At 43.3% G+C, this 22,030-nt stretch overlaps 1 protein-coding gene across 8 annotated transcripts in view; it reads left to right on the forward strand.

The window, feature by feature from the left end:
* The window catches only part of PPARGC1A (PPARG coactivator 1 alpha), a 640,279-nt gene that overhangs the window by 534,501 nt on the left and 83,748 nt on the right, over positions 1-22,030 (forward strand). For 7 of the 8 annotated variants that reach the window (XM_025438411.3, XM_035714801.2, XM_049108730.1 and 4 more), the window contains one exon: positions 9,213-9,392. In XM_025438411.3, the coding sequence (XP_025294196.1) occupies positions 9,213-9,392 (180 nt within the window). Of the gene's footprint in view, positions 1-3,688; positions 4,012-9,212; positions 9,393-22,030 lie in introns of those variants that run through there. The other variant, XM_025438409.3, reaches the window with a different exon arrangement.

Here is a 22,030-nt window from a genome sequence, read left to right on the forward strand (position 1 = left end):
ATCAGGGGTCTTTTCTGGGCTTTTTGATTTGGGAATGACCATTATTCTTATGTATGAAACTTAATTCTTCCTAAAAGGGTTTTCAGAGATCTATATGCTGTCTTCAGCTACAACCTAAACCCTTGCTTATTTAAAAAAAAAAAATGTTTTCTCAGTTATAAAATGAGTACACAGATAATATTTACTGAATCATTTTGAGGTCCAAGATTGATCGAAATAGGCTATATAAAATGCTGATCATGTCAAGCTCATGTAAGCTCTACTCTAGATGTTTTCTTCTCCATTTTTCTTTCTTTATAAGTTTCAGCCTTAAATTTGTCCTTGTATGTCTATTTAAGTTTATAAAAACAAATGGGCAAAGATATTTATATTAGTAGCTCTTTACTTCTGCGTTCTCACCTGTATGCAATGGTGTCAAAACAAATCGTCTTTGCTGCTGTCTTCTTGGGTATTTGAGTTTGATTGTGTTTATTTATTTTTAAGTGAAAATAGAGAGGGTGGGAAAAGCCCGTAGTTTGGGATGGTGGTGGGGAAATGTTGTGTACTTTATCAAATATCTTTGCTATAGGATGGAATTACCCTCTTGGAGGTGTGTTTTCTCTCTTGTTATCAATTGAGGCTAGATCCCTTGCCTTCACTAGTATTGGAGTCTTGGAAAACGTTAACAGAACTAGCGAAGGGAGGAATTCCATTGGGGTGGACTCTAGGCTCTGGGAAGATATGGAACGTGATGGGCACTCAACAGATGTTAATAAATACCTCCTTCTATTGTTGGGACAAAGTGAGGTTGATTTGGGTGTGAATTGTAATGGTCAGTGAGAAGACCTTGTACTTAAAAACGGTGTGTTTTAAGGAGAGGAGGAATCTGGATATTGAGCAAAGTAGCATTGTTTCTTCATATCAAATTATTCTTTGTTTTTCAGGGCTGTCATCCCCCTAAAATTGTCAGCTCCCTTGTGTCCATGTCGTATGCCTTCTTGGCAGTCCTTGCAATACATTGCTGTGGACACAGTAAGATTTCAATAGGTCCTTGTTGATTGAAACCAAACATTTGGAAATCTTAGAGGCAGAGTTGACGGGTGAGGTACGAGGAGGGCTGCAGGGAGAGAGGGCAAGAAAAAACAATCAAGGCAGAGAGAGAATTAAATATAGAAACCGCCTGGGAAGCCAGAAAAGAGCAAGGTTGGTGAGCAAGTAACAATTTATGTTCTCCTGAGAAAAGAAAAAAAAAAAGAAAAAACTGGACAGGGGAGAATTTTTAATCTGAAGAGCTAATTAACCAAATTATAATACCTCAAAAATATCCCTCTTGTTAGAGTTATAATTTTGAGACTTAGGGAAAAAAATGGTGGAAGCTACTCTAATTCGTCCCAAGAACCTATTTAAACTTTGAATTGTACAGGAATAGAAATTTGAGGGGGAAAATGCAATATGCTGTAGTTTATAAATCATTTCAATGTTTTGACTCCTAACTAACCCTCTTTGTGATGGTGAAGGGAAAAAAATATATATAAAACCACCTGTGGTTTCTTAAATGTGCTGATTTGATGAAGAAAGAGTGGAATTAGGTGGCAAAAAGGTGAATAAGGAAACTCCAAAATCACAATGTGAGCAGGTTAAAATATCAAAAACTTTAATACAAAATGTCCCCGTGTAAAGAGCTTCTCCAAAATGTGTGAACATGACTTAAAAAAATATATTTTGTAAATATTATATGTATGAAAATATATTCATTTTATCAATATATAAATATATATTATAAGTATCTATGTAATGGGTGCCTAGCGTTCGATGAACACCATTAAAAGTATCAGAGAAAAATCACTGCAGGGATCACCTGATAATAATTAATAAACATCAACTCTTCTTGGTCAAGTGACCAATATTATTTCACAGTTGACTGTGTTGAGGGTTGAGCCAATGACCTTTGCCCTGAATTTTAATAATTTACTGTAGTTTTACATTAAATCGGAATATAATTGGGAAGAAAATTAGTGTTTCTTTGTGGGGAGTGCAGAGTAATGCCACTAATTGCATGTATAAAAGCCTTCCCGAGGTTGTATTTTCCTGTTCTTTCTTGATTTAGAAAATTAAAACTACAGTAATTTTCCGCTATTTGTAAGAGGGAAAAATGTGCCAGTGCAATGTATTGAGCTAACTTAAAATGTCAAAGCTTTGGGCCATCTTTTCATGCCCAGTAATGACAAACTGTCAATTCATCACATTATTCAGGAATTCACCAGCAACTTGTTGCAGCTATCAGAGTTGAAAAAATACCTTATAGCACGTGTGGTCTGAGAGAAGAAATAATCTGATTTTTGTTTGTTTGATTTTTCTTCCTTTCACTTTAATATTTGAGCAACTTTGCATCTACAATGTGTTAGAGCAAATCACCACTTCTTTTTTCTTTAGAAAAAGATGGACAAGAGAGAACACACTAAATTAACCTTAGTAGAACAGGAGATTAAATGAATAGGGCTTTAAAATTATTTTTAGATACCTGGGGGATTTTTTTTTTCAAAGAAGTTATTATCAAGTAAAAGAATGGAGCTGATTTTAAAAGTACATGGGGTTTAAAATTTTGTTAAAAACACATATATTCACAAATGTATATATAGCAGGCGTACCTCTCCCTGGAACTTGGAAGGGTTAAATCAGACCACTGTAGTGTTATGGGAAGTGTTTTTTTTTTTTTTTTTTTGGCAATATCTAGTACCTTGAGTTTGTTATGTATTCAGTATGTATGTCATCATAAAACAGTGCACCTGCATTAGCCTTCATTGTCTCAGGGTAGAAGCTGAGAAATGAGAAAAAAAAATTAAAAAGCTCAAGAAATGAATATTTCTGCTAATAGCGTGTCAGTATTTTTCCCTTACTCCACGGCCATTCTTAGTCTCAAATGCAAACTGCACAACCCAGACACTAGGGTTGGAATTCAGTGTTTATTCAAAAAGGCACCCTAAGGCAGCTGGAGTGGAAACGCTACATGTATGAAAAAAGGCAGCCGGGAAACTCAGCTGATCTGGGCACAGCAGCAGCAACTGTATTTACTAACACTTGTTTTCTGGGAGCCTATGAGAGAAATGGAAATAATTAGAAAGGACCTGAAAGGGTGGTATTTTGTTCCTTGTTTTCCTTATAAGGAGCAAAGCAAATTGCAGTAACACTTCGGGAGCTGGTATTCCCTATTGCCACGGGGACAGCCGATTCCTGGGTGGAGGAGTTTGTTTATACCTTAACAAATACAGACTGTTTTGTTGATTCAACAGCAAAAAAAAAAAAAAAGAAAAAAAAAAAGAAAAAAAAATGCTTGCCCCATTCTTTGCTTTCAAACACTTCCCCCAATTAGAAAATGTCTCATAAAAATGCATCATGTGATAAGCTCTTGCTTTAGTCCCAAACCAAGCTGGAGTCCACTGGAGGTCTTAGAATTTGAATCCTTAGGGAGCACACATTTTAGCTCAGAGTGTAGTTACTCTGTCATGAAACAGGGAGCTTTGCCCCTTGCTTGTTTTGGAAGGAAAATAAATTAAAAAAAGATTGCAGGGGATTTTAGTTATTATATGGCCAGGGCTCCGTTTAGAGTCTGTGGCATTCAAAGCTGGCTTTAATCACAGCATGATGCTTGAAGCCTCCAAAAGTCCAAGTGTTTCCTTTCTTTCTTTCTTTCTTTCTTCTTTCCGTTTTTTTTTTTTTTTTTTTTTTAAGCGTTACTTCACTGAGGCAGAGGGCTGCCTTTGAGTGACGTCACGAGTTTGAGCAGCAAGCTGCACAGGAGAAGGGAGGCTGGGTGAGTGACAGCCCAGCCTACTTTTTAATAGCTTTGTCATGTGACTGGGAACTGTAGTAAGACAGGTGCCTTCAGTTCACTCTCAGTAAGGGGCTGGTTGCCTGCATGAGTGTGTGCTCTGTGTCACTGTGGATTGGAGTTGAAAAGCTTGACTGGCGTCATTCAGGAGCTGGATGGCGTGGGACATGTGCAACCAGGACTCTGTATGGAGTGACATCGAGGTGAGCCGGGGCTGGGCTGGGCATTGCAGCCAGGACCGAAGCTTCCCTCCCTCCCGATGCAATGATTCCTGTAAGGGGGGGTGGGGGGGAAGGGCTTAGACGACGAGAGGAGGAAGAAAAGTAGCCCGGGCAGGAGCTTTTGGGAGGGAATCTCAATCTTATCTTAACTCCAATAAGTTTGCTATTTTAAGGTGGCTCTGAGATCCCTTGAGCAAATCAAAGCTGAGCTGCTGTCACCCATATCTGTTGCAGTTGGAAACTCTTTCCATGTGCCTTTGGCTCTGTTTCTACTCATATGCAATATTTATGCTCTAAGATATTGATATGAATCAGAAGCTGAAGTCTTTCCAGTGGTGTTTAGTGGCCCGGTTGGAAAAATGCCATTTCTATTTATAATAAGATGAAGATAAAAATATTAAAATGGATGTGCTCAAATATAGTCAGTTTTGACTCTAGTCCGGATTTTTTTTTTTTTCCTTCCCTCTTCCCCTCTCTTCTCTGTTCATCAGACAGAGAACTCACAAAATCCTAAATAATCCTGCTAGGCTATTTTAGATTGCTTTCCCCACGGCACACAGCACAACGAGGCTGCTTCCTTTAAAACACCTAGATGTGGCTGAAAGATTTGGTCAGCAAATAAAAAAACCCACCCGTGCCTCACGGTGCAAGGTTTTGCACTAGCGTCGGTGGCAGGGAAGCCAATGGTTAAATCTGCCCGGACCCGGAGAGCCGCCTGGAGCCGGAGAGAGGAGTGTGTGCAGGGCTGTGTGTGGGGCTGCTCGCTGCTTGTGTAAAAATAGACGGCCATACATCAATTCCACAGTCTGTGCTGGCCACGATTCATACAGGGGGAGAAAAGCCAGCCGTTTCCTCCTAATCTCTGGAGCCTACGGTGACTAACAGGGGGACGCAGGACCGCGGCGCGTTTGCATTCAGCACAGGGGCACGTTCTCGGAAAGTTTGGGCAACTTGGGGAAAGAAGCTAAACTTTGTGTGCACCGCGACGAGCCGGAGCCCGACTGCATTGCACGGGGGCTCGGAGCTGCTGCCAGGAGTGTGGCAGAGGGCTGCGAGTGCTCCCCCCGGGTGGCTGGGGGCACGGCGGGTGAGGGGGAGGATCGAGTGCCACACGTGATTAGATTAAATAAGATGTCCATGTGGTGCAGCCACACACATCTGAAGTGCAAACGGTTGGGCCGGCCGGGCTGCGGTCGCGGCTCCTCTGCGGCCAGGCGTGCCCTGGGTCCCTAACCCTGCACCGGGCTTGCCCATGTGGGCTCGGCGGGCCCTCTCCTGCCTCGGCCCATGGTCCCTGCGGATCCCGGCCGCCCTTCCCTTGCTGTGATTTCTTGGGCAGGTGGAAGAGATCCAGATGTTCCGTAGGTCCCGCCGCTGTTGTGAGTCGGGGTTGCAGGTGGCTTCCAAGTCCCGACTGTCCTGCAGCGGCCGGGGCGTCCTGTGGCCGGCAGCGCGGGGCTCAGCTGCTATACTTTCATTTTTCCATCATGTGTTATTCCTGATGCTGTCGGGAGTCGATATGGAAATGTGGAGGATTTGTTTTACTCCCCGGGATGCCTGCAGTCGTTTTCAAGGAAGCGTCCGAAGCACTTAGAACAGTGGCCCTTTCATGCTTTGCTGAAGGAGGTGAGCTCCCGGGCTGGGCGTCCGGCCGGGGCCTGAGCCGTGGGCCGGCGGAGCCCGGCCGGTCGCCTCTGTTGCACCGGAGGCAGCGAGCTGCTGGAAGCCCTGCCTCCGCGGCGGCGGCTCTGGGAATCACCTCGGCCAGCCTGACAGATTACGAGCAGCAGGTAGCATGGGCAGCTTTCATTTTTTGAATCGTTAATGTTTGCTGTCATCCTAAAACGTATTATGCCCTTTTGCACATAATGACAGGACAGCGCAGTGGTTAATAAAGGCCTGTATCACTAGAGCTACTCGGAGTCCCCGGTGTTTCACAGTTTAATGAAGGTGATGTACAATAAGGTTACCAAGATTGATAGAGACAATTCACATGCCACGCACTCCACCAAGACTGTCATTCTTTACTGCCCCCCGCCCTATTCCCTTTTCCCTGTCCTCACGAATTTTTTTTTTCCTAAGAAGTAAGAATTCTTTTTTTTCCCATTAATATAATTAATGTGGCCAAGTCCACTCTTTCTTCTCTCTCTCTTTAAAATTTACCATCAATGGCACCAAAACCTCCAAAAGGTTAATGGAGAATTATACTTAATTATGATGATTCATTATCATCAGTGCAGTTAAGCTAATTTATTGTCTGCTCCTTAACTAAGAGAAAAGTCTGTTGGGGTGAAAAAACGTACAATAATTAGCCTTTTGTGTTTAGTGACTGCTTTATCCTCTTAAATCTTATTATAAAATTAAGGCTACGGTTGTGAAATAGCTGTCATAGTTGCAAAGAGGCAGTGGAATGTGTCTCTGTAATTGCGATAAAGCACACCTGTTACAGATGTATAGGGAAGCAGTAAATATCAGCATGTCAGATGAGGACAGTTACAGGGCTCGGACTGTTAAGTCTGGCATCATCCAAAGGCCAAATATAAATTAATAACAGGAACACCTGCTACCACTAATGTGTTTTAGATTATCGGGATAATGCCACATTCAGAAACCCTGATTTTATTAGCGTGTCAACATTGGCAAAAACACAAGCACATTTTCAGCCATAACCTAAGAAGCAAAAATAAGAGAGAAAGAGAGGGAAAAGAAATGTTATGAAGTAACAGCACAGTAAATAAAATGCCAGAAGTTGATCTGGTCTTTTTTTTTAATGGTCCTTAAAAGTTACTTAAGAAAATGCATGTTCTCAAAAGGGTGGAGGGGTCTTGAACAAGCCGTGCCTGGAGGAGGCGGGCGAGGGGGGAGAGAGCAAGAAGCTGCTCACCAATCCGGAGGGCACGCCAGCGTTCCAAGGCACTACGTTAGGTCCTCCACGACGGGAACCAGATGTAGAGCTCCCGTGTTTTCTACCTTCATTTTATTTCTTTGTTGCTGTTTTTGTTGTCTATGCTTTTCTGTTTGAGGACTGTCCCGCAACGAAATCCTAGTGGGTTTTGCACCATTGGGAAAGTTATCCCCTGGTCTCTGAACCGATCATGTCGTGGAAGAGTTAACACCGTGTGCTTGTACCCGGAGGATAAGCAGCGTGGGCACCTATGGAGGCTGGGAGGTGTTACACCCGTAACCAAAATGCAAACCTTGCACCCGAACAAAACCTTCCCCCCCAGCCTGGCCTCTGCTTACTTATAAACCTAGTCAAGTACACCGATCTGCAACTTTGGGCTACTCCGATAATAAAAATGTAATGACCAATAAAACGATAAGGAAAGAGTTTAGGTGGAGAGGATTGCCCTTTCTTTTTGCATCACCCGTGTGCCCGCGGTCTGGGATCCCACCGGGGCCTGGTGGTCTTAGGGAGGAAGCACAGTCATCTGCAGGCTGCTCCCAGCCTCTCCCCTTACCAACTGCTGACTCCATTACCCGGTACCTACTCCTCAGCGTGGGGCTTATGATCATGCTGCTGCATATGACCCGTGGAATGTCGCCTGCCAGGGATGACAGGGGTGCTCGAGAAAAAAAAAAAAATCTGCATAAAACTTATTTTATTCAAGATCTAAATGTCACGCGGGATCTTCAGCTTCGTGCTCAACTGCTGCCTGGATGTGAACAACTGTACAGCATCTCTGCTGACCTTGGAAGGTAGGGCTGCGAGGCTACCACTTCAGACTGTGTGCCTGCTGAGGTAGACACCTTGGCTTGCAGGTGGATAAAATCCTGATGGCCCTGGCCTCACCAGACCCCCTGCAGTAGGAAACTTCTACAGGGTTCTTCACAGTATGTGGGGAGGAAATCACCCCGACTGCCAATCTGAGGCTAGAAGCCCACCTCTTTGCTAAGGTGGTCCACGTTTTTCAAGAAGCCACAGTGTGGGATGACGGAAAGACCACCTACTCCCTGCAAGGAAGTGAAAGGAAGTGAAAGACTATTCCAATCTGACTATTCCAATTCCTTGCTGACAAGCAGCCCGGCCCTAGTATGGGCTTTTTTAAACCTCTCAAAATATGGAAATCATGTAAAAACTCCAAAGAAAAGTAGTTATTTTGAGTTCACTTAGAGAATAGTTAGGGATACATAAATGATGGGAAAAAATACAATTGTGGGACGCTATAGTGGTTTTTCCTTTGTAGATGTCAGGCAATCCCAATCTTACACACACACACAGACACACACACACACCCGCACAGTTGCAAGTTAAACATAATGAAAGATGTGAAGATCATACAGAAGAACTCTGACTTTTGTCCTTAAGGAACTTACTTTTTTTTCAAAATATTTATTTATTCATGAGAGACACACAGAGAGAGAGAGAGGCAGACACACAGGCAGAGGGAGAAGTAGGCTCCATGCAGGGAACCCGAGGTGGGACTCGATCCCAGGACTCCAGGATCATGACCTGAGCTGAAGGAAGACGCTTAACTGCTGAGCCACCCAGACGTCCCAAGGAACTTGCTTTTGCCCTGTGGAAGATGAAGTGCCGAAGCTCATGAAAAGTCAAGTTAAGAGCAAAAGATTAAATTGACAATACAAGAAAACCATAGACCAGTTGACGGGCTTGGGCTTGCGTCATCCGTTGCTGAAGGAATTAGAGGATTCAACTGGTTACGAGGAGCGTAAGTGGGTGGAGTTTTCCTACTAGAGTTCTCATGCTTTTATTTTTCATTGAGCAATTATTTATTTTGTGGTGGTGGCAAATCCGACGTAAAAATCAAATTTGTATCCTTCCGTCAAAGAGATTATACTCTAAGGGTAGCATAAGATTCTGCATACGGTTAACCGGAAAACAACTTGAAACTCATTAAGCACTAACTGTCAAAAGGGTACAAATTCAGTTGGTTTCTAGCTGGAGGCATGAGAGAGGGCTTCATGGAAATATGGCACTTACCAAGAATTCGGAGGCAGAATTTTGGATGGAATGGGTCAGGCACAGTATCTTTTAAGAGCAAAGTAAGCAAAGGAATTTAGGAATTTTTTTTTTTTTTTCCTTCTTCTGGTGACTAAAACCCTGGAAACCAGCTTTGGTGGTGTGGTTGAATTAACCAGGCTTAATTCCTATCACATGCTATTGCAGTTTAATAAATTCCTGCAGTTAATGAAAGCTTTTTTTTCCCCCCTGCCTCCTGCAGTGTGCTGCTCTGGTTGGTGAAGACCAGCCTCTTTGCCCAGATCTTCCTGAACTTGACCTTTCTGAACTAGACGTGAACGACTTGGATACAGACAGCTTTCTGGGTGGACTCAAGTGGTGCAGTGACCAATCAGAAATAATATCCAATCAGTACAACAATGAGCCTTCAAACATATTTGAGGTAAGGGCATCCCTTGGTGAAAATTAACTTCTCATTGAACTTGGCTTGGGCCACGATATGATCGTTGGCCTGAAAGCGTAATGGGTTCTTAACTTCGTTGTCATCCAAAGACTTTTTCTCACAGGTAGGCACTTCTGATTTTGTGGAGAAACAGTGTTTGCAAAACTAAATGCATTTCGTTGTTATTTTTTTTGAGGATTCAGGGGCTCAGGCCCCCAACAGAGTGCATTAAACTGTGTTGAAATAGTAAGGGGTTGTGAAAGAATTCGTGACAAAGGAGAACAAAAGTCTAAACCTGTTTATTCCTGTCTATTTCCCACAGAAAAGGGCCTAATGTAAATTAATGTGAAATGTAAAAGAATGCAATGTTTTTTAATCCAAGAGATTAGACGTCTACCTTTATTTGCCTCACCAAGTAAGTGAGCAGTTATTATTACTGTTATTTTGTGACCAGACCTCTGATTTCTCTGTGTCATAGAAACTTTGAAACCCAGCTATTCTAATATTTACTTAGAAATTAGTAAAAATTCGCTTACCTTTCAATAGTGAAAGTTACCTCCCAGGCTCCAGACTCTTATTATAAGCCTACCCTATAATAAGGAATGTTAATCTACTCCTATTAAAGTGTTACTTTGAAAAAAGAAGTTCTTTCTCACAAGATCAGCGCTCATTTACTTGAAAATAAGCGGTTTCTTGTAGGGACAAACATCGAATACTCTGGCAAATGAGCTGAATAAGGACTGTTAAATCAACTACTTTTCAATATCACAACCACCCGCACCAGCATCATCATCTGATATCCTCGCCCTAATATGTGTCAGGCTCCATGCAAAGCACCCTAAATGTATCTTTCAAGCCACCAGCAGAGACATTTCTTAAACTTCAATGTATTTGGTTGAAATCTGGAGTCATTAAGAAAGCCAATTTTACAATATTTATTGAGTTTTTCCAGCACCCAGCACATAAAAGGCACTGAATAAATGTTTATTGAGTCATTAAGAAAACCAATTTTACAATATTTACCGGGGTTTTTCAGCACCCAGCACACAGAAGGTGTATTGAATAAATGCCTGTTGACTAATGAGTGAAGAGTGACTATAGTAATATTAATTAATAACAGTGATAATGAACAATAACGACAGTGGCCAACATTTTAAGATCCTCTGTGCTCTGTATGCGTCACCTCACGCATCCCTCCAAACATCCTATTTTTTTAGGTACCCTAAGAATCATTCCCACTTTCCATAGGCAGACACCGAGTCTCAGAGAGGTTCAGTGATTTTCCCCAAATCACACAGCTAGCTGACAAATAAAGACCAGGGATTTGAACCCCAAATTAATCTGACTTCCCAGTCCACATCGCTGATAAAAATAGAGTAACAGCGAGGTTGGGTGACAACCATCCCCTACAAAGACATACCAAGCTGCTGTTTTGCTGAATATATTTAAAAATAGAACAGACTCGTTCCTTTCAGTGTTGGTTGACATGGAAGCAGGGATCGCCGGGGGGAGCCGAGGTGGCTGTAGGTTCTGGCCACAGCTAAGATTTTCTAATACGTCTGAACAGAGTCTTCGAAGGGTGCTCAAGGCGGTGGGGTCAGGGCTGGGGGGAAGGAGCCCTGAAGGTCTGGGGTTGGTTACGCTTCCCAGGCTTCTCGGCCGGGTCTTAGAAAGTTCATGTGAGGACTTGGCTAGTTAGAACTGGTAAATTGAACATTCCTCATTCAGTACACTTGTCAGGCGACAGGCCCGTTTTAAGTCATGCTGCATTAAATAAACAGTACTTTAAAAAATGTCCATCTCTATAGACCTCTTATCTAAAAATCGGCTATTCCCTGTTGGGTGACTGCCACGCATTTCGTAGACGGTGGTTAGGGAATTACTGAGACGTGGGGGCCGCGGGGGAGGTGGAGCGCATGTCATGGGAGTCAGTGCCTCCCTGGTGGGCTACTTTCAAAAAGTCCCTCCTCCATGACCTTGTGTCCCCATATTTCATGCTGTGGCATCTTCATGAGGTACCTTGTCATGTACACCTCGGGGGGACCTGGTTCACCAACGCGTTACCTATAGATGCCTTATCCCGTCCGAAAACACCCCCTTTGCTTCCTTGTATGACTCTCAACCACTGATAGAATTGTTTTCAATGCTCTAAAACACAAAGTTCATTGAATTTAGTTTCTCATTAGCTCATTTTAAACCAGTGACTCTCAAACCAAAGCCGTTTGGACTCCCCCCCGACCCGGGGACCTTTAGCAGTGTCTGGAGATAGGTTTGGTTTTTTTGGACTGAAGGCAAGAGGCTGCTACTGGCATCTCATGGGTAGAGACCAGAGCGGTCGCCAACTCTCCTCCAGCAAACAGGACAGGTTCCCACGACGAGGAGCTCTTTGGCCCTAAAATGACAATACCGCTGGGGTGGAGAACCCCTAAAAAAATAGCCACTGAAATTCCCTTTTATAAAAACACCCGAGAGGAAGTGGGCAGCTTTCAGAGAGAAGATAGAGTTAAGATACAGGATATGAAGAATCAAAAGCCACATAACATCGTGGAGATGCCCTGGGATTGAGCTGTCAGGAATTTTGTTAGTGACAGCGAAAGTGACCGTTTAGATAACCTGTAACAGTTTTCCCTGATGTCACAAAACTCCTTCTTCTTTGTCTGTGCAAAGGGTAAGGGCCATATGTGGCAACACCGAGACGCGGCCGCAGCTTCCCGAGCATTTGCATACGGCCCAGATGCCTCTACTCTTTGCCCTCTAGTGTTAAACTCAGACAGCTTTTCTATAAGGTTGGGGGGCGGGGTGTGGAGCAGAGGTGGAATTCGAAAATTGTGTCTCCCTGGGAGGCAGGTCCCCAGGCAGCACAGTAACCCTCGAGTGGCCGCGGCCCTGGGCGGCTTCCTCCAAAGCAGCCTCTCCCGGAAGGCCTCCCCCGGCCTGTGCCTTTAAGCCTCTCCCCGTGGACTTTACCCAGGCTCACTTTCCTCCAGTTCTCAAAGCCCTGCCTCATCACATTTGGGAAGGCCTTGTACTCGGGCAAGCCAAACAGTCACGGTTTCCGCCACCTCTGATCTGCCAATAACAAGCATTACCTACCTCCGATTCCCAGAATAAAATAAGGCACCGAGTAGCTGAACATGCTGCCTGACTTAAGGTAGCACCTCAATGACAACCCTGAAGACTGGCCCCCGGGATTCTGAGTCTTTTTTTTTTTTTTTTAGATTTTATTTATGTATTTGAGACAGAATGAGAGAGAGAGAGAGAGAGCAAGAGCAAGCATGAGTTGGGGGGGCAGAGGGAGAGGGACTAGCAGACTCCCCACTGGGCAGGGAGCCCGATGCAGGGACTCGATCCCAGGATCCCGGAATCATGACCTGAGCTGAAGGCAGATGCTTAACCCACTGAGCCACCCAGGAGTCCCAGATTTCTGAATTCTAATCAAAGCCGAGAGCGAGGGGGGTATTTAGAGATCCATATAGGATGCCAATAGTTGACAGATAGTATAGCCAAATGTTAGCACCTTGGGAGTAAATAGAAATCTCTTCCTTTGGCCTCTTTTGTACATTTGATCTAAGTTTAATTTTTTTTTTTGACCTCGCGTTTTAGTTTTTTTTTTTTTTTTAAGTTTTATTTTTTTTTTATTTTAGAAAGAGAGCACATATGCAGGGGGAGGGGCAGAGGGAGAGAAACTCAAGCAGACTCCCCACTGAGCTCGGAGCCCGAGATGGGGTCTCGATCTCACCACCCGGAGATCACGACCTGAGGCCCCACGAAGAGCCAGCCACTTAACAGACCGAGCCAGCCGGGCGCCCCTATTTTTGTTGGACTTTAAAAGAAAAGATGAATGTGATTGAATGTCCCACACTGGGAGAGTGAATTCCTCAGCGGGGAGCAAGGGATGCCAATACGCCGTTGTCCACGTTGGTTGAGAAACTGGACACACAAACAGGAATCACTGCTTGCACAACAACCTGTGTTGGATGTGTAAATGCAGGTGACCAGGTTCTATTCAGAAGCCACTTAGAAAAACAGGACACAGGCTTTTCTAGGTGCAGTCTCCAGTGAATCCGATCCATGTGTCAGGAAAACAGGATGCTGTCTCTGGACCGGTAGCAAGATTTATGTTTCAGAATATTGCAACATAACTTCCTTCCCGCTCTTGCCTTTGTGCATTGTTTGAAGAAGGAGAATAAAGGAGTGCTTTTAGAGCATGGCAGTACCTAAGGATGGGTGGCCCGGGATTAGTTTAAATAGCACGTTGGCCCTTGTGGTCACCATGGGCCACCTTGTCCCCGTTTCATGTAAACATCTGCTTTCAGTGCCTCCTTGACACAACTGCATGCGCATCTTCCATTCGTTTGTGTGTTACCTCTGAGTCCCACTACTTGGGGTTCTTCAGAGCATGGCGAGTGAGAAGGTGGTTGTCTCTAGGTCATTACTCATAACACGTTCTGAAGTCTGCCTTTGCTAATAACGGGGGGACAAGGGCCCACAGCCGCAGCCAGCATTCATGTGGGGTGATCACCGGGACGCTGGGTCAGGTCTGAGTCGGTGAACTTTTGTGGGACCACAAGTGGGGGGTGCTTTCCCGTTATCCATGAAAGATGTCCTGTCATGCCAAGGGTGCAATGGTAGTTGGAAGCTTCCAAGAATATTTGGTTATTCTGACGGGAACACAAGAGATTTTATATTTCTTCTTTGGACTTTCTATTGTTTTCTCATTTTTTTTTTCTAAAATGGGCATATATTATGTACGTTTCAAAGTTTTTTGTTGTTGTTTTGTTTTAACTTGGCTATTCAAATGACTCTGAGTATTTTGGGAGCGGGGAACTTGCTTGTCTGGGTCACGGAAGTGTTTCTAGATGTTGTGTTAGAAGACGACAGAAAGTAAGTACCCCAAAAATATTTGCAGCAGAATGAATGAACTGACCAAGACATCTTTACTGATGATGGGAACCTCAGTAGGTGATCTATAATTACATATAGAGCACAGAGGATCTGTTTCCTAGAGAACCTAGTTTGGGAGGTCAAATGAAGAAATGTGAAACAGTGAGCAAACAACAAAAGACTGCCTGTACTCGTGTACATATGTGTGTGTGTGTTTCTGTATATATATATATATATATTTCTATATTAGCAATTAAAAATAATTTAATACTGCCTATTTATGTGTATGTGTACATGTATATTTATATACAGCGGGTTATATAATATATATATATTAGCAATTGCCAGACTGCGTGTATGCACATATACAGGTGTAGGGGTGTGTGTGTGTGCGTGTGCGTGTGTGTCCTAGCTAAGGAGGGAAGCAGCAATAAAAACATCATCAAGGCTGATCCAAAAAAAAAAAAAAAAAAAGAATGAAATGTTTCCACAGGGGGAGCATGACGGTGAGGAGCTTGATTTGCCCAAAGTGAAATATGTACTGATGGGAACGACAGGGGTAGGAGAAGCAGGTGTGGATTTAGGGTGGGTGCAAATTACAGTAGACCCCCGGGAACCCAACTGGGAGCGTTTCGAGTTTACACAGTAGGAATTAGGGTGCCAGTGAAGATTCTTAGTGCTAGAGAGCAATATAACGGGATCGTATTTAAGAGCGTGCCAATGCCCCTAGCGGGAGAGCCGTGGGCAAGCAGAAGGCGGGAGGAATTGGACGGCAGGCCCTGCTGCATTCCGAATCCCGTGCAATGCAGGTGCGGGGAAGGGACAAGGTGACAGCAGACGGGATGGTGTCCAGGGAACAAAGGCTTGAAGCATCTCAAAGGAAATTTCCATCAGCCCTGATGAATATGAGTTAGGTTAGAGAGGGAGGTGGCAAAGAATGCTAACTCACAAATATTCCAAAGAGAATCAGAACTTCGTAGATCTCTTCCCGGTTACGTTTCTGCTCACCTTTAGGAGCTGAAGTTCTTTCTTAAGACTTGTGAGTCGTCTTACAAAGGGGCTCTCCGTCTCTCTGCTGCCTCAGGGGCAGAACATATTTAACCCAATCCACAAATTTACGTGGTGTCTGCTTTTTTTCACTTGTCTCCTTGGAGGAAATTCTGCAGCCTTCCATGGTAATGAATTCCTGCTCCTGACTGTGCCTGTGGTCAGAGACTTTTCTATGAATGGCAAACCTCTTGGAATTCTTAACAAAACAACAGAGAGGAAAAACCCGTGTCAAAACCACCTCACCTTAATTTTCATCATGGAGAGAATAAATTCTCCTTTGTTATTCGGAGACACCGAATTAGTTGGCAATAATCACTTCTCGGAGGTTCCTGGGATTTCCAATTTGCAATCAATAAATGTTTGTCATTTGAATGAAATTTACAGTCCCCAACCAGATTTTTGCCACACTTGGCGATGACACTTAACGGAGAACATCGACTTCAAGGAAGAAAATAATAGCCATTTAAGTGGGGAGATAATTGGCTGTAACATAAGAACATTGAAAAATGTTGAAACTCATGGAGACTTATGGAGTATTTTAAAAATTTATGTTGTACTTATCTTTGCATTTGTAGTCTACCACAAAATTCCAAATTCTGGGTATAAATCAGTTAGATGTTCATCTTGGAGAGTCACAAATCAGAAAGCAACAATCTGACCCAGCCTGTGTGCTGCTTTATTTTCCAGCGTCTACTGTGGGCTTATCTTGCAGGGGGGACAACATAGTGGGGTGTGTGTGTGTGTGTGTGTGTGTGGTCATCTACACACCTCAGTTAAAGACTGTTTTAGACTTCTTGCCTTGATAACATCTGCCCTATCTCGGGAACATCTGGTTTATCACCCTGTTTCCTCCCTGCCATTATGCTGACCACTGGGAAAATAGGGCTCAGGAGTCCGGGCCCACAGGGCTCTGTCTACAGGCCCCCGCCCCCACGAATAAATCGCAGGTGCCGGTTACATGACCACCTTCTACCCATGCGTCACTCGCCTGCCGTTTGCCTCTGGTAATGCAAGGTGTGGTTAGGAGAGATGAGGTTGGCTGCCGTTTTTCTTGGAAGTCGATCCGACTCTTAGCCATTTGCAGTTTGGAAAGTGAGAATCTATATGTTTAATTAGGCACAATGATTGTAGAGTGTACTGTTGTGTGTTGGGGGGGGGCTGTTTTTTTATGTGTTTTTTTTTTTGTTTGTTTGTTTGTTTGTTTTGAGAAAAGACCAATTATTTCATGCCAGATACTCTAGGTGCTTCCAGTTGTAGGTGAGCCATTTCATGAATGTAACTTGTTTTGTTGTTGTTGTTGTTTTTTTGTGTTTTTCCCACCTTCTGGATTCACCAGAGGGTCATTTCACCACAAATGACTCTGCCTAGATCTCTCTGGGGCCAGACAAGTGGAGACCCACCTTCACAAGGAGGAAACACCTAGAGAGGAATCAGGAAAAAGTGGCTTATGGCCTCTTAGATTTACTTGAAAGATACTCGTGGAGGCTAAAGTGATCAACATTCAGGATGCTGGATTGGACAAACTGTCTATTTGTATAGCAACGGTGTGTGCTTGTATAGTAACCTTACACATATGTCGCGTCTGTTTGTCCATGTCCCCCTGTCTATATGCAGTGTCGTGGAGACACAGCCCAGCAGATGGCTCACCTCTGAATGAGATCAACACGCAAAGCAGATAAAAAGATGAACTTTAGAGACCGCCTTGTTAATTAAACAGAGAGCCAAATTGCTCTACTCTTCCCTACCCCAGACTTCACATTTTTAACAAGTTTAATTTGTCCCTCTAATTATGGGCCTATCCTTCCATCAATGAAAACTTTTATTGCGGGTCTCAGAAAATGAATTGCCTGCGATGTAAAACAATTTCGTAAGGACCATTTTTTTCCTCTTCTTTTTTTAACCTCTGAGGTTGCTTTCGAGATTGTGTGCTCTGACGTATAGTTCTGAAAGCCAAGCAGGATGCTGTATGTTACGTAGCCTGCCGAAGATGCCGAATTACGAGTGGCTAGAACGAGAGCTGGGGAAAGGGGAAGAGAGGTACACGATGAAATAAATACACCCTCTCGTTCTTGGCAAGGGCAAAATTTTATGAAGATAAATGACTTCTTATCCATTACGCCATTTGTGCCAAAACAATGATCAGAGATACTTTTGTGCCTTTTCTGTTCCCAAGTGATAGAATAATTTGCATAGTTGGAGCCTCTAAACACTATCACCTTGTAGATCTGCCCATCTCCATTACTACTGCAAGTTATTCATTCAAGGTTTGCGGCCGGATGGGTTAATGAATTACCAGATCTTGCGTAAAATGACTTGGCTTGACTTTTAAACAACTATTTTTTCCTTTTTCTTTCTTTCTTTCTTTCTTTCTTTCTTTCTTTCTTTCTTTCTTTCTTTCTTTCTTTCTTCCTTTCTCTTTCTTTCTTTCTTTTCTTTTTTTCTTTTCTTTTTTTTTCTTTCTTTCTTTCTTTTTTTTTTTTTTTTTGGCCAGTCTTGTGTTTGGTGTTAATTGGCTCTAGGGACCAAGCCTCCGATCAAGTTTTTTTTTTTTTTCTCCTCCCACCAGAAGTAGCTTCGTTCAATATCCTACCACCCCCCCCCCCACTCCCCTTTGTCATTCTCTTCCAAACTTAGGCTCGGAGACAGTGGGTTCCAGGAGCTGCTGCGTGCAGGCTGATAGGCCCTGGAGGAGGGAGGAGACTCAGTAGCCAAATCTTTGGTAGCTGAGGCCCTTGCTTGTGCCAAATCAGCATGATTTATCATCAGAGCCCTGTCTTCAGCACAACTAAGTTTAGAGTGAGTTCCTCGGTGTTCTTCACACGATATGCAGAGCTGGAGCTCTGAACTTTGAAGGAAAGCCTCAGAGCAATTTGCAAAGTGCTGGTGCTTAGTGAATACTAAATTACATTTAGGAAATAGTGTGCTGTTACCAGTTATACTTCATTTTTATTCTTGACACAGACACCTAAATCAGAGAACAGTAACATTTCAGAGATTATGGAAGCAGTTTGGGTATGTTCCAACACTATAATAGGATCAGAATTTTAAGGCCTTTTGTATTATTACCAATAGTCACTTAGTTTCTGCTGCAGTGTACTTTGTAGGGAATTACAGCTTTTACTAAAAAGATTAAAATGCTATTATGCAAATGATTGCAGTATGTTATTATGTTTACAAATTAACATCCATGGCTCAACACACAAATTAACTAACTATTCTATCTATGTTATTAAGGATTTAATAAAGTAACTGTTAATAAAAATGGGTAGCTCGGAACACTTAATAGGAAACAATTGTGATTTAACACAGAACTTGAGCATCGTGTTTAACGTTCTAGGTGATATAGTGGTAAAATCAAGTTGAGCAAAGCACACGGAGGCACCGGGACCGTGTGAACCGCAGACCTGCTCATCTGAGAGGCTGATGGCTGCGAGCGAAGTAGCTTCAGGCTGCGATGTACAGTGGGCAGCACATCAATAAATCTAAGCAAAGCACACAAACCATCTTCTATTAATAAATAGTTCATTGAAATGATAATTGCCCTCCCTACGTGTTTGATATGTTCCATGCACGCGGAGAATACTTACATTATTCTAAAATGGAGCTCAGAGCAAATTTCGATGTTGGCGGATGAGATTTAGCTGCAGACTATCGCCGTGTGATAAAAGGGGAGAAGGCTAGGTTCGGACTAAGATGGCTTTACAAACAGGCTGCAAATTGCTATTCCTGGCTGCTCATAAGAGATCATAAAAGCAAGGAGATAAGAACCGCCAAGGTCCCTGAGAAATGAATGTATGTGATTATGTTATCTTGTGGGTTGGATTTACTAGACAGACCGACAACACCTTTGCTTTAGTCCAACAGGAAAAGTAGAGATGCAGGATTTGGACAGCAAACTTTGTTAGAATGGGGACATTCCACAACACTGTAATTAAAATGCTTCCAAAGAGACCCAGGATTCCAGTCACTGAGTCCTTTGCTAGATCTCAAAACGAGAGCGAGAAGTATTACCCAACACGAAGCCAACAAACAAACAAGGACACAAAAGAATTGCTCTACAATCCTGGAGGAACTTGATTGATATTTCAAATGTCCGGGGCTTGTTTTTCTTAGCCAAGTGAGAGTGTTGGAGACTCCTATGGAAACTGTAGCCTTTTTAGGTCAACCTAAAAATAAATAATCAAATTAAAAAAAAAAAAAAGAATAAATCAACAATTACCTTTTCAGGTCTACCTAGAGAGGACAACTAACGTGAGCTTCTTAGCGGGAATATCTGGGCCTACTCAAGAAACATGAGCAGGGAAGCAACCACAAACCTGGTCAAGGTTTGTGTCCTTGCATACAATGCAAGCAATTTATTTTGTTCCGAATAGCACCTCTGTTGTTGGAAAACTACTTATGCAAATTTTTGATATCTAGCTTTAGCAAGGCGCCTGGTTCCTTCATTTCCTTCCACATTTGGATAAATTGTGTTGTTCTTCACTCTTCCAAATTTGTCCTTGTGGAAGCGAACACTTGCAAATTGGTTGAAGCTCGCTAAGGGAAAGAAAGGGAGGGGAGCGGGAAGAGGAGGGGAAAAAAAAAAAAAACCTGCCCCCAAACAGTTGCTGGGACAGCTTCTGATCTGATGGTCTGTGGCCTTGTCCCGTTCCCAGGCACCTGATCAAGAAAGTGGTACAATTCTGTTTTGCAGGCATTCCGGAACTCTTGCCAACATTTACCTGACATGACCAAGGTTTAAAGTACTTGCTGTAACTTTAGGCAGCGTAGTGGAAATGTGGATATGTGCACCTGCGTGTGTGTGACACACTTCCTTTTTTTTTTTTTTTTAAAGGAAAACAAAGTGATACTTGCCATACAAGGGTGGTAAAATAATTAGTCCGGTAGACAAATGCCTTGGCCCATGTTTGAACAGAGCTTTAAGGACACGGTGTTCTCAGCAGCCACATATCTAAATACAAACCAGTGTCAGCTGCCATGCAGACCAGAATGTAATAGCCCGTTCTCACATAGGTCATCGCCAATCCATTTTGGTCACACCGCACATCTGTGTCTGTGCGCTGCAGCTTCTTAAGGTGGTATTTGGACTTCATAAGAACACAAACAACCAAGCTATAAATTCCCACTGCTGGAGTTATTTTGAATAAGTGTATACTGTTTCATATTTATAATGGTGAGGCTTCATAATATTCACAGCGAATATATAACACCGATCAGTTCAACAAGCATGAAATTGTATGTTGTCAACTTGTCACATAAATAGAGTCATATTCAGGCCTGCGATAATGTTGAACTAACATTTTTTTTCCCCCACAGTTGTCGAGAGGGTCACAAAAAAGTGGGGAGGTAGCACTTCCTTCGGGTAGATCGACAGTCAGGGCCATTGTAAAGTTGATATTAGCGTTGATGGGTCCCTTTTCTTCCCTCCCTCCCAAGCGCTTGTTTTCCTTGGGTGAATGCTAATTGGCTAATCTGGTGTGTTTCTTCTGTCATCCAATGGTATCATTTTCGGCAAGTGCTAGAAAGCTTTTTTGGGTTGTGGATGTGTGAGTGGCTTTTTCTGTTCTCCTTTAAAACAATTTTTTTTTTTTTTCTATTCTTGGAGCGCAAATCAGCGCTAATTGTCATGAAATTCTCTAGCTCTACTCTGGCAAGCGTTCTTGTTGTCTCTGCACCTCAGTTAACTCTTAATTCATTACCAGATCACTGGTGAAAGCTCGGCATTTTGGGTGAACTCTCCTGCTAGAGAGGATTTAGAGAGGGGGAGAAAGGAAGTTCTTGAACCCAAATTGCACCTAAATGAAAGGGGAAGAGAGGACAGAGGGAGCGTGTTCACCCGGAGCTAGGGAGGAGCTACTGCAGAGATCACTTGCCACAGCGGCTGATATTTCTGTACCAGAGGCAAGAGAGGGAGCCGATGCCCAGTACTTTTTCACTTTTGAGAAATTCTTAGATGTGTTCGATCCCCCCCATCTCAAATGCCCATCCTCAAAGGGCCTGAAGACAAAGTGTTGCGGGCTGGGTCTGCAAGCACGGTGGTTTATCCCATGAGGTTGCTAACTCAACACCTCAGGGCCGTGCATGAGAAGGCAGCTATTAGCAAGCATGACTTCTCCCACCAGCCTTTTCATCCCATATCACTTGTGATATAGGTGGTCACATTTTCTCCTCTGGTTTCCAACTTTTGCCTAGTTTCGCATGACCTCATGCTTCTGGATCTTAAAAGTTCCTCTATTACTTATTTACCCATCCATCAACAACTAATGCTTGTCGACTGCTAGCGTGCTCATGTCCTTGCCGATTTCTGGGGAGGCAGTGGTTGAGCGTAGACACAGTCCATGGCATCATGAAGCTCATGGTTAGTGGGAAAGACAGGTCATTAAAATCAAGTGAGATAAGCTGTCTGATAGAAGAAGCGAAGCATTGACTTTCTCCACCTGCTTGTTATCCTGGTCATCGCTAATAGATCAATTCTCCCCTTCTCCGAATTGGTACACTTATCATCTTCAGGAAGGCCTTTGCCTTGAGGTGGGATTTTTCTGGAGTGCATTTCTCCTAGTCACTGGGGACTTCTATTCCAAACCGAGAGCCCCGGCATAGAGTCCAATAGGCCCAGGGCAGTGGAATAGAATATTTGAAATTGGAAGAGCTGAGATTTATGGTGTTCCACACGTAGCACATTAAGGAAAACAGCAGTTTGCCCA

The sequence above is a fragment of the Canis lupus genome, chromosome 3 (genome assembly GCF_003254725.2).
Source record: "Canis lupus dingo isolate Sandy chromosome 3, ASM325472v2, whole genome shotgun sequence".
Taxonomy (NCBI): Eukaryota; Metazoa; Chordata; class Mammalia; order Carnivora; family Canidae; genus Canis; species Canis lupus.